Genomic DNA, 16,086 nt, shown 5'->3' with positions numbered 1-16,086 from the left:
TTAGACACTAAAAAGGAATGGCCTAACCCAATCCTTAACCTATTAGCTAACTTAAACTGACTAAGAAACTGAAATAGACTCAAAATAGAGTCCTAATGACTTAAAAACAACTTAAACTACTTAAAATAAAAGAAGATTTCCTACTAGCCAATAGGATATAAGAACCTCTTACCCAATAGGATCACTTCACTTAAATTAGACCAATTGAACCAATTGGATGCAACCAATTTAACCCAGCTCAATTAAAAACACAAAATAAAAACTAAGTATGGAAATAAACTAAACTAAGCTAAGGCTCCTACTAAAACCCTAGGTTTAGGGTGGCTTCTTCAATTCGAGGAGGCTAGGATCTGCATCAGAGACCTAATCTTTAGTGCACGTAAGAGATCATAGAATAATCTTGAATTTTATTTGCTCAGTTGCATCTCCTATTGCTCACTTGCTTTTAGTTCATCCAAGGGAAGGGGGGGAGTTATTCTAACTTCTAAGTTCTGCAGCAAGCATAATAGCCCTACCTGATTCTTAGTTAGCACAATGTTGACCATAATAGGAAGTTCAATAGATTCACTCTCTTGGAAAATGTCAAGTTGGAACTGTCTTTAACTCTTAAGAACAGGACAATTAGCAAAACTAAGTTCAGATTGCCCAAGACAAGGTCCAAGTCTTTTTTACTGTTTCCACACATATACCACTAGAGATTGCAACTGGTGAAGATAGAAACCATCAGCAACCTGGTTTGGCAGAAGTAGACATGTAGTAGATCAACTAATTAAGCCATATTTTAGTGACTAATAAAATCTCGAATAGGCAGTTAAATAGTACATTAATCTGTTAAAATATGTTTATCATTTGATCATGTAGAAAAAACTTTCGGTATCAATGAAGATAAATTGCAACCAGACCCTCCCCAAGTATACCGAAAATCAAATGTTTTTTGACAGGTTGCAAGATAAGAAAAAAAGTATTGCTAAGTAGCAAAGTGGAAGAGATTGTCTACAAGACTAAAGCATGGTTTGATTTTTGGTCGAAATCACCGAAAGTTCGCAAAATATTTCGGTTTCGATAAGAGCATTGAAACGAAACATGGGTAGACTGCAGGCATAACAGATTTCGATCATTTAGACCCATTTCAGCAAAATTTGGACTAATTTTGGCAAGATTCGGATGAAATTTTGCAACAAAAAAAAGACGACTCATTTCAGCAAAATTTTGGTCAAACTGTGGAGCATCCAATACAACAATTGAGTGCATTTAAAGCATCACTCAGCCCAAATTTTCTCAAATTTCAAATTTTCCACCTGTAGGGCAGTTGTGATGGACTTTGAGAGAATCTTCAGGTAAAGGATGACATGGCCACCATATGTCATATTGTCCAAAGCCAAACTACCACTTCGGGTGTTCTTTTTTGTTTTTTCTAGTACTAAATTATGTGTAGAATATAGGTTATATAAGAAAAACAATAATGAAAGTTTGAAACATAAAACGTACAATACCAACCTAGGGTCCGAAGACAAACTACAATTTAGGGTGTATTTTCTTACAACTTAATTAAAGGTTCAAATATGTTTAGAGAAATTAGGGTTTCTTTGAAATTTTGGGCGAAAATATGGCCATTTAACCATCGAAATAGCCAACCAAAATGTACCAGATTATGATCGAATTTAGACCGAAATCCATAATATTTCGGTTTTGAGTCAAAATCGAATTCTCAAACTATGACTTAAAGAAGAAGCCAAAACAATACAAGGACAATAGCTAAACTCCTCCCCCACTAAACAAAGTTATAAAAAAATAACCCAAAAAAAGGTATTTTCTATCCAAAGGCCATTCAACTTAAACTTGCATTAATCACTACCAAGAAGATCTAGAAGTTGTCACATTTTGTTGTTAAATTCACTACTGGTTTGAATATGAAGCCTGTAAAATCAAAACAAGAGCAAAAGCTAGATTGTTTTCCTAATAAATAGAATTATTCAAATGAAATAACTTACTTGTTCTACACTTGCAATAATCAATACTAAGAACATCTAACAGTTCTCATAGTTTGTTCCTCAACTTTATAAACTAAATCATGCAGATTCATCACCAAACTAGGCTTCTTTGCTTAGGAACAAGTCTAGGGTTGGATTACATACATGTTGGGCCCTTTAATCCCATGGGTTTTCTATGTAATAGGTATAAGTAATTAGGTTGCATACAGGATTGCTTACTTAGTTTTATTTTAATGTAATTAGTGGTCAAATGATCATGTGATTTGGTTAAGTGGTCATGTGACTATTTAAGTTGGGCTGGATTAGGACTCTATAAGTCCAACCATGTTTTGAGTTTGTTTCCTTTGTTATTTAACTTTCCTAGTCAGTTTAGATTACCTAATAAGTTAAGGATTGGATTAGGCCTTTCCTTTTTAGTGTAGGGGGGCAAGAATTGGAGACGAATTTTGATAATGAAAAGGATTTTTGCTGCTCTCTTTCATTGAAGATTTGTCTTATGTTTGATCAAGGTTAGTACGATTGGTGTTTGATCCAATCGACACCTTGCGGTGAGAAAACCGGGTGGTTCTTTTGAAGCTCTCCTTTAAGTTCTAGTGGAAGATTCAATTTTTATTCAAGTTTCTCAATCAAACAAGCTGCTGCCAAGGGAATTCTACAACAACAGTGAGTTTGATTCTTCCCAACTCTAACCTTTCTTCTTCTAATCCTCTAAACCACCAAACTCTAACATCCCCTCCATCAATGAACAACATTCCCACAACCTAAATTCTTCCCAGACCAAACCATCCAGCAAAATCCCTCCTTTTTTAGATCAAACTCTCCACCCCTGCCTCTATAACACTCGATCCAAACCCTAGCCCAATCCTCCCACTCTAAACCCTAGATTCTCTTATTTTACACTTTTCAAAAACCCGAAACCCTAACCCTAAATTACTATTAATTCAAATCAACATACTTCCCTCCATTAAAACATCTCAAGACCTTCACTGATAGACTTGCCTACCTTGACTTGACATAACCCATACATCAAACCTAACCCTAATTTCACAAAACACCCTATTTTACCAAGCCGATTCACCTGTTCATAACAGATCCTGGTTGATTGGCTCCTAGTTGGTCCTCTACCAATCTAGGAGATGCAGATTCATCACCGAAATGGGATTATTTTATTAGGAATAAGTCTAGGGTTGGGTTATATATATGTTGGGCCTTTGATCCCATGGTTTTTCTATGTAATAGGCCACTTTTATGGGCCTAAAATATGGGTAGTAAGGTTACATACGGGATTAGTAAGTACATTTCCTTGGTTACTGGTCATGTGATCACTTAAGTGATCATGTGACTTGGTTAAGTGGTCATGTGACTATTTAATTGTTATTTAAGTTGGGCTGGATTAGGACTCTATAAGTCCAGCCATGTTTTGAGTCTATTTCCTTTAGTATTTCAGTTTCCTAGTTAGTTTAAGTTACCTAATACGTTAAGGATTGGGTTAGGCCTTTCTTTTTTAGAATAGAAGTCTATTTTGAGTCTTTCATATAAGGTGGTTGTTGAATGTTCATGGATTACGTGTTGACCCGTGACCCGGACCCGGATACATTAAAGTGTCCAGGTTCATTATGCACATGTGATTTGACTAGGATTTTATTTCCTTTATTGTAATGATCTTTGATTATAAATAAAGAGGCTGTGGGCACATTGTTCATAAGCCATTATTCAAGGATTTCAACGTGGCATCATAGCCAATCCGAGAATATGGGATCTAAAAAATTCTTTCCTTTTTTTGTTTTTTTCTCTCTTCTCTACATCGTGAAGTCACCATAGCAACAGCACCACCGCCAGCACCACCTCCGCCAATCTTCTGCCAGCACTCCACACCACCGCCAACCCTCCGACAGCCTTTCCCCACCTTTTTCACACCACCGCCTCCCTCCCGCAACTTTCTCTCTCTCTCCTTTTGTTTTCTCACGAGAGGACTTCCCGCCTCCTTACGATCCTTTTAGACCCTCCCTTGGTGGTGAGTTGTCTCTCACCAAGGGCTCTTTTTTCCCCTAAAATTTTTTCCCCCATGCAGTAAACAAATCTGCGATTTTTTTTCCATTATTATTTTTTTCTAACTAGTCACCATGCCTAACAACTCTAACGTTACATCTGCTTCCTCTAGCCCTGACGGCACATCGCAGCGTGACTTTGTTCCTTTTCCAACCAGTCCTATAAAGTTAAATGGGGCCAATTACCTCCTCTGGTCTCGTTCATGCTTGTTTGCAATCGGTTCCCGTGGTCTCTCTGGCTAAATCACTAGAATCTCTGTCGGGCCTGGCGGCGAACTTCTCGCCAGATCGGTGGGAGAATTTTAATTTTCTGGTTATGTTATGTCCTATTTGGTGAATTCCATGGAGGAAGAGATTGCCGGACGTTATCTTCTTCTCGATTCGGCGGCCAAGATATAGAACATAGCCAAGGACATGTATTCTCAAGTTGGGAATGCCGCTCAGTCCTATGAACTTCGTCAAAAGATTCACTCTACCAAGCAGTTAGAGTTGTCCCTTTCACAATATTATAACACCATATGTACTCTGTGGCAACAGTTCGATTTTTTGGGCACCTTTACTGTAACTAGTGCTGCTGATGCAACGGCTTATAGAAAATGGGAAGACGGTCTTCGTGTTTTTTATTTTTTGGCCGGGCTCAATATTGAATTTGATCTGATCCGGTCTAATATTCTGAATCGTGATCCTCTACCTACTCTTAAGCAAGCATATGCAATTCTTTCTGCCAAGGACAGTCGACATATAGCCATGGTTAATCCTGTCCCTCAAGAACGATTGGCTCTTATTTCTAGTTCATAGCCTTCTGCCTGTGGCAATACTTCCCATTCTGTTCCTAGTGATCGGTCATCTGGGGATCGCCCTCCTATTAAATGTGATTATTGTGGAAAGGAGTGGCACATAAAGGACCGTTGTTGGAAGCTATATGGTCGCCCTGCCGATACTCCGATGCGGAGCAGGGGTGGTTCCAATCGATCTACTAGCACACGTGCAAATCAGGTATCCACTGAAGAGCATGCACAGTCTTTTTCTCAAGGTATGGCTGAACTCAATCATCTCAGGGATATGGTGACTCGTTTGAACACGTCTTCTTCGGCATCTACATCCTCTCCATTGGCTGCCTCTGCTGTTTCTGTGCCTTCTACTACTCTTACCACTCCTTCTCCAGGTATTTCATTTGGTGGGAATTGCTCTTCTGTCATTCACGATTCTTGGGTGATTGACTCTGTGTAGCAACCGACCATATGACAGGTTCTTCATCTCTTTTTTTCAAGTATTTTCCTTTATCTGGTCATACTAAAGTCTGTGTTGCTGATGGATCTCTTTCTTCTATCTCGGGAAAGGGATCTGTACAGTGCACATCTTCTCTTTGCCTTTCCTCTGTCTTGCATGTTCCAAAATTCTCTACTAATTTACTTTCAATTAGTAGTATAACCAGAGATTTAAATTGCAAAGGGACTTTTTTTCCCAACCATTGCTTGTTTCAGGACTTGGCGACGAGTCGTATGATTCCATGTGGTAAAGTAGTTGGTGGTCTTTATGTACTTGATGGTGCGCCGGCAGCCTTGACATCTCAGTCTTCCTCTATTGAATCTGATTCGGCAATTTTGGAGTTGAATAATTGGCATAAACGTTTGGGCCATCCCCCTATAAAGGTTTTATCTAATCTTTTTCCCAGTTTGGTTAAACGATGTAATAAATTTAATCTTTCTTGTTATGCTTGCATTTTAGCCAAGCAAACTCGGACAGTTTATCCTATTTCTGATAGTAGAAGTTTATCACCTTTTAATTTGATTCATTTTGACGTATGGGGCCTTGCCCGGTGTGTTCCTACTTTTGGCTTTCGGTGGTTTGTCACCTTCATTTATTGTTGTAGTCGGACCACTTAGGTCTACTTGATGCCCAATAAGAGTGATGTTTTTTGCTGTTTTACCTTGTTTCATAAGATGGTTCAGACCCAATTCGATGCCAAGGTACGAATTCTTCGGTCTGACAATGGCAAAGAATACATGGATGGTGCCTTTCGGTCATACTTGGAAACTCACGGGATTATCCATCAAACCTCTTGTGTGGATACACCTGCTCAGAATGGGGTCGCGGAACGCAAGAACAGACATTTACTTGAGATGGCTCGATCTCTAATGTTTGATATGGCTGTTCCCCCTCGTTTCTGGGCTGATGTGGTCCTTCCAGCCACTTATCTTATTAATCGACATCCCTCAAGAGTCTTAGGAGGACGTTGCCCATTGGATGTTTTATTAGGCTCCTCGAATTTTGTTGTACCACCAAAAATTTGTGGTTGTATGGTGTTTGCCCGAAACCACCATGTTCATGGCAAGTTCGACCCAAAGGGTCTTCGGTGCATTTTTCTTGGCTACTCGGCTACTCAGAAGGGCTACAAATGCTACCATCCTCCAACCAAAAAATATTTGTTACCATGGATGTTGTGTTTCGTGAGTTCGAGACCTACTTTTCATCACCGGAACCTCTGCAGGGGGAAGATCATAAGTGCAGATTCAAAGGTCCCACTAATTGTTCCTCTGGATGTTCATGTACCTGTTATAGAGGACTCTTCTGTGGAATTGGAGGATGGGATTACAAGTCAAGAACAAGAAATGGGACAGATTGAGCAGCAACCAGTTCAGGGGGAGAAAGATTTGAAGAATTATTCTCAGGGGACGTTTTTTCCTCCTCATGGACCATTGTACAAAGAAACCACTACCACACTACCTACTCAATCAGCACCTGTTCCGAGTTCTCCCACTCATTCTCCTGGTAAGCCTCCTTATGATCCCAATCTGGATTTACCTATTGTTGTTCAGAAGCCAAAGCGGAGATGTACTCAACATCCAATTTCTAATTTTGTATCTTACAACTCCCTTACTCCTTTCCATACCTTTTGTGTCTTCATTATCCTCTGTTATTATTCCTAACAATTGGCAGGAAGCAATAGCAGAGCAAAAATGGAAGGATGTGATGCATGAAGAAATGCGTGCCTTAAAGAAAAATTAGACCTAGGATTTGGTAATTCCTCCATCAAGAAAGAGACCCGTTGGTTGTAAACAGGTATTTGTTGTGAAGCATAAATCTGATGGTTTAGTTGAAAGGTATAAAGCAAGGTTGGTTGCCAAAGGGTTCACTGAAACCCAAGGAATCTACTATCAAGAAACCTTTGTTCCTGTGGCAAAGATGAATACAGTGAGAGTCATCATTTCCTGTGCTATGAATCAAGGTTGGGATCTTTAGCAACTTGATATGAAAAATGCCTTCTTACATGGAGAGTTGGAAGAAGATGTCTACATGGAGATACCTCCGGGTTTTGCCTCACCAAACACTCAAGGAAAGATGTGCAAATTGAAGAAAGCCTTGTATGGCTTAAAACACCCCCCGGACCTGGTTCAGTCGTTTCCATAGAGCTATGGTTGCCAATGGATATCAGCAAAGCCATGCTGACCACATGCTATTTGTAAAAAGGGTGGGACAGCATATCACTATTTTGATTGTCTATGTAGATGATATAGTGATCACCAGAAGTGATAAACAAGAAATTCAGCGGTTGAAGACCTATTTGGGCAGGTTGCGGTATTTCTTGGGAATAGAGGTTGTCTACTCTACTAAAGGTATATCTCTTTCTCAGAGAAAGTATACTCTCGATTTATTGAAGGACACTAGGATGCTTGGGTGTAAACCTGCCGATACACCTCTGGAACCTAACACACACTTGAAGAGTAAGGATGGATGTGACCCTATTGATAAGGGCAGTTACTAGAGGTTGGTTGGGAGATTGATGTACTTGTCTCATACCCGACCAGATATTGCATTTGCAATAAGTGTAGTCAACCAATTTATGCATGATCCTCACTCTTCTCACTTGGAGGCAGCATAGCGAATCCGAAGGTACCTAAAGTCCTCTCCTGGTAAAGGAGTCCTATATTCCTCACATAGTCATCTCTGGGTAGAAGCTTATACTGATGCGGATTGGGCAGGCAACCCTGATGATAGAAGGTCCACCTCTGGATATTGCACCTATGTTGGAGGAAATTTGACTACTTGGAGAAGCAAGAAGTAGGCAATGGTTGCTCAATCAAGAGTTGAAGCTAAGTTTAGAGCCATGGCAGAAGGCATTTGCGAACTTCTTTGGCTCAAAGGACTTCTCCAAGATCTTGGATTGTCAGTTGACCTTCCAATGAGACTCTATTGCGGTAGCAAGTCTGCAATCAGCATTGCCCATAATCCAGTCCGACATGGTCGCACCAAAAAATGTTGAGATTGATCAGCACTTTGTCAAGGAAAAGCTAGAGCAAGGGGTCATCTATGTTCCGTTTGATCAATCTAGTAATCAAGTGGCTGATATTCTTACTAAGGGAATTGGTAGTAAATTATTTTGTCCTATTGTTAGCAAGTCGGGCATGTTTGACATGCACGCACCAACTTGAAGGGGAGTGTTGAATGTTCACGGATTACCCGTTGATCCGTGACCCGGACCCGGATAAATTGAAGTGTCCAAGTTCATTATGCACATGTTGCACATGTGAATTGACTAGGATTTTATTTCCTTTATAGTAATGATCGTTGATTATAAATAAAGAGGTTGTGGGCACATTGTCCATAAGCCATTATTCAAAGATTTCAACAGTTGTAAGGGGGCAAAGCCTTGAATACGAATTTGATTAATGAAAAAGCTTTTGTTTGCTACCATAGTTGCTCCTTTGCTCCTTATGAGTGTGCATCCTTGTGGTTCTATCAAGGTGGAAAGAGATTAGTGGAATCCGATTGACTCCTTACGCCGTGACGACTGGGAGGATCCTCTTCAGCTGGAAGGTGATTCTATCCTTCTATCACAGAGAAGCTACCTCCATTGAAGACCTGCAACAAGTAAGAAATTCTGCAACTATTCTTCCTTCTAGAAGGACACATCCAAGGTGATTTTTGAGATCTACCAAACCAGCCATCCGATTGAACTCAGATTTTCACCATACCTCCATTAACCCTAATTTGGGAAGTGATTCAGATTTGACCTAATTCATGCGGCCTGATTTGAATATATTCTCATATTTCCCATTCTGCCCCTACCTCCATTAAAGCACAGTTTCAGATCATCAACCATAATCAATTCTGATTTCATGCTCAGAATAAGTAGTTGATTTCATGACATATTAATTCTGAAATTAGTAACCTAATCATATCTCTTAACCCTAGTTCCAGTACCCTATTTACCATAATACCCTCACTCCTACCCTAACTAAGATTCCTCCATAACTTCAAATCTGTCCATCAGTTTCAAACCAAACTCTCATCATACATCCCTTACATCATTATTGGCACTAGATTCAAGTTTACTTTCATCAGACCCCCACCACCCTAAACCCTAGAATCCCCTTCTCCTACCTCCATTAGGAATTGTTTCAAATAACCTTATCATGCTGCCCAACTCACCTAACCTACTTCCATTCACTAAAACATCATAAAACCTATACCATTAGACTTCCCTGCACCTGCCTAGCATTACCATATAAAAATTACCCCCATTCCCCCAAACCTAACCTTAGAATTTGACCTAAAACTCCTATTCTGTTCTATTGGAATTGTAGAACCGGCAGCCCCTTTGGTCCTTTGTCATTGGATCCTGGATAATTGGCCTCTAGTAGGACCTTTAACTATCTAGAGCTACTCACATGTTTCCCCTTCCTCCCAACAAAATTCGAGGACGAATTTTTTCAAGATAGAGAGAGTTGAAGTAGATTCATCATCGAAATGCGCTTATTTTATTAGGAATAAGTCTAGGGTCGGGTTATATATATGCTAGGCCTTTGATCCCATGGTTTTTCTATGTAATAGGCCACTTTTATGGGCCTAAAATATGGGTAGTAAGGTTACATACGGGATTAGTAAGTACATTTCCTTGGTTACTGGTCATGTGATCACTTAAGTGATCATGTGACTTGGTTAAGTGGTCATGTGACTATTTAATTGTTATTTAAGTTGGGCTGGATTAGGACTCTATAAGTCCAGCCATGTTTTGAGTCTATTTCCTTTAGTATTTCAGTTTCCTAGTTAGTTTAAGTTACCTAATAGGCTAAGGATTGGGTTAGGCCTTTCTTTTTTAGAGTAGAAGTCTATTTTGAGTCTTTTATATAAGGTTGTAAGGGGGCAAAGCCTTGAATACGAATTTGATTAATAAAAATTAGTTTTATGCTTGCTGTCATTGCTGCTGCTATTTTACTCTTCTGAGAGTGTTTGCCTTGTGGTTCCATCAAGGAAGAAAGGGCAGGTGGAACTCTTGAGACTCCTTGCGCCGTGATGGCCGGGAGGATCCCAATTCGAAGGTGGTTCTATCCTTTACTTCTATCCAAGCTGCTGCCAGTGGATTTCTGCTGCATATTCATTAATTTCTTCTTCTAATCCTCTACTCCCTTCCCCAATTGATCACCCTTTATTTTTGTTTGAATTTTATAAACCCTAAGCATTCTTAACTCTGTCCAGCATCAGTCCCTCATTAGAATCCTCTCATCTTTTGATCACAGCTTCTCCTTAACACCCCCTATACTCGACCCAAGCTGCTGCCCCTTCCAATCACTCAAACACTAATTCCCTCTTCTCCATTAGAGTTCCTTAAACCCTGAGATTTCTACAGCCTAACCTAGCCATCAGAACCAGCCCAAACTTGGTTCGAATCTCCCTCCCACTGTCCCCTACAATCGATCCAAAGCCCCTCTCAAATTTCCCCTCCTAAACCCTAACTTCATCTAGTTTTCTGTTTCAAAAACCCCGAAACCCTAAACCAAAAATTTCCAGAATTTCAAATTTTTTTTAAACCTATTAAAACTTATACCATTAGCTTCCTCTAGAACTGCCCCATCTTTATCATATATCACACTCACCCCTTACCCTAGTCTTAACCCTAGTTTTGCCCTAATTTCCCTAATTCTGCCCATTCGAACCAGCACTCCCTTTTAGATTTTGTTGCTTGGCCTCTAATAGGATCCTTCTCCTATCTAGAGCTACATTACTAGGACTGCATTATTAACTAGTTTCTTATCAAACAACCAAACCAGGAAAGACTTCAATGTTAGAAATAGTAAGATATTTTAAAAATAATGGGCAAAGAGTAATTCTTCACAACCCCCAATGTACTGAATGGGATCCTTTTTTCCTTATTATTGGTAGTGATATTGACTATTTAGACATCACAAGCAATTTAAAAAAACAAAGGTGATGTAGACAGATCACCTAAATGGGATTATTTTATTAGAAATAAGCATTGGGGTTGGGGGGTTAGATACATATTGGGCCTTTAGTGCAAGGAGTTTTCATTGTAATGGGTCACTTTAATGGGCCTATAATATGGGTATAGGCTAGGCATACGGGATTAGTTAAGTTAGTGCCTTTATTTTTTTTTATTTTTTTTTTCATTGTTATGGGTCACTTTTTTTTTTTTTTTTTTTTTTTTTTTTTTTGGTAAACAATGGGTCACTTTAATGAGCCTATAATATGGGTATAGGCTAGGCATACAGGATTTTTTATTTTAGTGTCTTTATTTTTATTTTTTTTAAGTGTTATTAAGTTGTTTTAGTTAGGCTGGATTAGGATTCTATAAGTCCAGTCCTGTTTTAAGTCAGTTTTCTTTCTTAATTCAGTTTTCTAGTCAGTTTAGGTTACCTTATTAGTTAAGAACTGGGTTAGGCCTTCCCGTTTTAGTGTAGGAGTCAGTTTTTGAGTCTTCTATACATGTTTGTAAGGGAGGCCAGCATTGTACACGAATTTTGATTAATGCAAAGTTATTGCTGCTCTTCTCTTCATGCTGTGAAGAAATCCCTTGTGTGTGATCAAGGTTCAGATTGGTGTTTGATCCAATCGACACATTGCAACGGGAAGCTCAGGTGGATTGTTCTTTCACTTAATCTCTTGTGCTACTGATCTATTACTGGATTTGTTGATTATCTGTCTTCAATTTCTACTATTGACAAGTAAGTTTGAGTTCTGAATTTTCTGTAAATTCTGTTCTAACCAAAATTGATACGCAAGTCATTTTTTGCATGAATTCTGGTTAGAGAGATCCAGCCATTAGAATACCTCCATATTTTGACTCATTCATCAACCATAATTAGAAACTTGATTCCAGTTTGGTACAATTCTGAATTGCTTATCTTCATATTGTAAAATCTCTATTCTTCCCTTTATTTGTTTCTGTGGATCTGAATCTCTGGTTGATTTATTAAATCTGATATTCTGTTATTTATCATTGTTACATAGAGTGACAATAAATTGATCTTCATAACCCTATATTCTGATCTCTGAATTCCTTGGTTAAATTACTGATTTTCACATATCCTATTGCTACTAGGATTACCTCTTATTTTCTTATTCAACCATTGGATAGATCTCAGGTTTTCAGCAAATATTCAACCCCATAACTACTGAATTCGATTTGAATTTCATCCCATGTTGACCATCTGATTTTGTGTTATCTGTATTCTCCCTCAATCTGAACTATTTTACTTTGGTTAAGATCTTGTCTATACTATTTTGAGTCTTCAAATTCAGTACTATATTAAAAAGAGGTTTGGCAGCTTCATAGAATATATAACCATGCAGACAGGGATCAAATCTTATTCCTCGTCATATCAATTTGCTTCAGTTAATAATGTAATGCTAAGTTTTTAGCTACAAAGAATGACTGTATCCAGTAGAGTTTAGGAAAACCATGACATATTTGGACTAGACATATTGTATATGCATTGTTCATAAGGGAAAAACTACACATCAACATGCCTTGTTAAGTGGTACATTCAAAACCAACCACGTGGTGATACACGGATGAGTGCATGTGGTAGAGGACTCCATACCCATGTCATTGTAAAATTTCTCCACCAAATGAGCGGAAGCAGTTGCCCAAAATTATAATGATGGTATTTTAAATTTTCATGTTCATTTCCTTCATGTGGTGATTTCATGATTTTATAGAACTTTGGGTTGAACTTTGTAGCCGCTTCCCTGACTCATTTTTGGCTAAAATTTTACCAGGGAGATAGTTATGGGGTCCTCCATCATATGGATCCACCCATGTACTGCCAGCCATGGGGCAGTTCATCAAGTGGCACACTTCAACAGGCATAATGAATTTAGAAGGACCCTTTCTTAAAAGATATCAAGGTCCATTCCACATAAATCTGAGGAAATGTCTGTAAAAGTACTTGAGGAAAACCTGGAACTGAATTACAATGGTGCTGTGGGTGAGCTTACTGACCATTCACACAAAAGGATAGCCCAATAAGGCTGATGCGTGATTGGCTAATTGGCCACCTTTAAACAAGAAAACTTACATATACCAATACAATAGAAACAATCAAGTAAGAAAAATAAGAATACTGGAAAAGGGAAGGGCCTTGAAACAAAGCTAGGGTACATGCTAATCACACCGGAGTCACTCGCGTTAGAAGAAATTTTGCTTCTGAAAGCAAACAGCTATAACTCCAAGTACCAAAATTAACTCATTTTTTGGCGAAAATTTTGCCAGGGAGATAGTTATAGGGTCCTCCATCATATGGATCCACCCATGTACGGCCATGTGGCAGTTCATCAAGTGGCACACATCCACAGGCATAATGAATTTAAAAGGGCACTTTCTTAAAAGATATCAATGTCTATTCCACATAAATCTGAGGAAATATCTGCACAAGTACTTGAGGAAAACCTGGAACTGAGTTCACCACAAGATACTATTACTACGGTGCTGTGGGTGAGCTTACTGACCATTCACACAAAGGACAGCGCAATAAGGCTGATGCGTGATTGGCTAATTGGCCACCTTTAAACACAAGAAAACTTACATGTACCTATAAAATAGAAACAATCAAGTAAGAAAGATAAATAAGAACACTGGAAAAGGGAAGGGCCTTGAAACGAAGCTAGGGCACATACTAGGATCACACCGGAGTCGCTCGCATTAGAAGAACCTTTGCTTCTGAAAGCAAACAGCTATAACTCCAAGTACCAAAATTAACTCATTTTTGGCTGAATTTTTGCCAGAGAGATAGTTATAGGGTCCTCCATCAAATGGATCCACCCATGTACAGCCATGTGGCAGTTCATCAAGTGGCACACTTCAACAGGCATAATGAATTTAGAAGGACCCTTTCTCAAAAGATATCAAGGTCTGTTCCAAATAAATCTGAGGAAATGTCTGTAGAAGTACTTGAGGAAAACCTGGAACTGAGTTCACCACAAGATACTATTACTATGGTGCTGTGGGTGAGCTTACTGACCATTCACACAAAAGGACAGCCAAATAAGGCTGATGCGTGATTGGCTAATTGGCCACCTTTAAGCACAAGAAAACTTACATGTATACAATAGAAAAAAATCAAGTAAGAAAAATAAGAACACTGGAAAAGGGAAGGGCGTTGAAACAAAGCTAGGCTACATGCTAATCACACTGGAGTCACTCGCATTAGAAGAACCTTTGCTTCTGAAAGCAAACAGCTATAACTCAAAGTACCAAAATTAACTCATTTGTGGCTTAAATTTTGCCAGGGAGATAGTTATAGGGTCCTCATCATATGGATCCACCCATGTACTGCCATGTGGCAGTTCATCAAGTGGCACACTCCAACAGGCATAATGAATTTAAAAGGAACCTATCTTAAAAGATATCAAGGTCTGTTCCAGATAAATCTGAGGAAATGTCTGTAGCAGTACTTGAGTGAAACCTGGAACTGAGTTCACCACAAGATACTATTACAATGGTGCTGTGGGTGAGCTTACTGACCATTCACACAAAAAGGGCAGCCCAATAAGGCTGATGCGTGATTGGCTAATTGGCCACCTTTAAACAAGAAAACTTACATTTACCTATACAATAGAGACAATCAAGTAAGAAAGATAAATAACAATGGAAAACGGAAGGGGCTTGCAACAAAGCTAGGCCACATACTAGGATCACACCGGAGTCACTCGCATTAGAAGATCCTTTGCTTCTGAAAGCAAACAGCTATAACTCAAAGTACCAAAACCAGCAAACGTCCAAAAATTAGAACGTGCAGAAACAAAAGAAAGAAGATAAGGTGCATTGGGATAGAGGGGAAAAGAACGGGAAAAAAAAGAAGCAAAAATGGTGTACCAAACACTCCCTTGATGTAATGACATCTGCAGGAAACAGAACTGCAAATATTCACCCATGGGCATGTCCAGGCGACTGGAGAAAGTAGTATTCATTATACCGTCAAACTTACCATAAAAACAATCAACCAGTTAAGAACTCAAAATTATAGTTTATGCATCATGAGATTGATCATAACCTGTAGATAAAAGAAAAACACAGAGAGCATTTCCTATTTACGATAGCATGAGCATTTTAAGTGATAACAACAAGAATTATAAAAATAATGGTGGCAACAAAGAGGAAAAATCGGAAACATGCTTCAGCTAACATTCTGCATTGATTCAATCAGGTTGTAATATCAGAGATTCCAATTCATTGCACTCAATCTTTCCAGTTCCTGCTATAATTATAGAAACTTCAGAAAATAAAACACACACACACACACACACACATTTCAATGGAAGAAGAGAAGAAAAGCGGAAAAACTAACCAGAGGAGCCACGATAAAATCGAAACCTCCAGAAACATTGAAAGCTAAAACATGAGGCATGTCATCATCGAATTCGGTAATGACTCCACAGTACCGTGAGTCGCTTTTATCTCCAACCCTCTGTCCTAGAGGCATCTTCTTACCAGAGAAAGAGCCCAAGGAGATACCTTTATAAATTAGGAAAAAGAAGTTTTTCAGAATGACAAAATATTCGAAACCCTTTTGGCTTCTGTCGGAGACGAAACCAGTTAATGGTGACTGATGAGAATTCGGGGGAAAGGACCCTGGAATGAAACAGTAGCAGAGAAAAATCACCACTTTTTTTTCTTCTAAAACGCCCTAATGATGGTAGAACTTGCAAGTTAATTCTGATTTTGTAATTGTAAAACGAAAATGAGAGACTTTGGATAGGGATGTTTGATGCGATCAATGGCAAGAGTAAGTTGAAATGCAAAACGA

The 16,086-nt window shown here is 38.9% G+C and overlaps 1 protein-coding gene and 1 long non-coding RNA gene across 3 annotated transcripts in view; one reads left to right on the top strand and one right to left on the bottom strand.

Moving 5' to 3' along the window:
- Positions 1-15,799, bottom strand: part of LOC122659794 (protein arginine N-methyltransferase 1.5) — an 84,661-nt gene extending 68,862 nt beyond the window's left edge. For both annotated transcript variants that reach the window (XM_043854930.1, XM_043854931.1), the window contains exon 1: positions 15,628-15,799. In XM_043854930.1, coding sequence (XP_043710865.1) covers positions 15,628-15,762 — 135 coding nt within the window. In that variant the 5' untranslated portion in view covers positions 15,763-15,799. The remainder of the gene's footprint in view (positions 1-15,627) is intronic.
- Positions 13,129-14,360, top strand: LOC122659797. Its single transcript, XR_006332552.1, has 2 exons — positions 13,129-13,189; positions 14,191-14,360. It is a non-coding gene; the product is annotated as an uncharacterized LOC122659797 (long non-coding RNA).
- Positions 15,800-16,086: the final 287 nt, after the last annotated feature.

This window comes from Telopea speciosissima, chromosome 4 (genome assembly GCF_018873765.1).
Source record: "Telopea speciosissima isolate NSW1024214 ecotype Mountain lineage chromosome 4, Tspe_v1, whole genome shotgun sequence".
Lineage (NCBI taxonomy): Eukaryota > Viridiplantae > Streptophyta > Magnoliopsida > Proteales > Proteaceae > Telopea > Telopea speciosissima.
The sequence above is the reverse complement of the archived record's forward strand: the minus strand, read 5'-3'. Positions and strand labels throughout refer to the sequence as shown.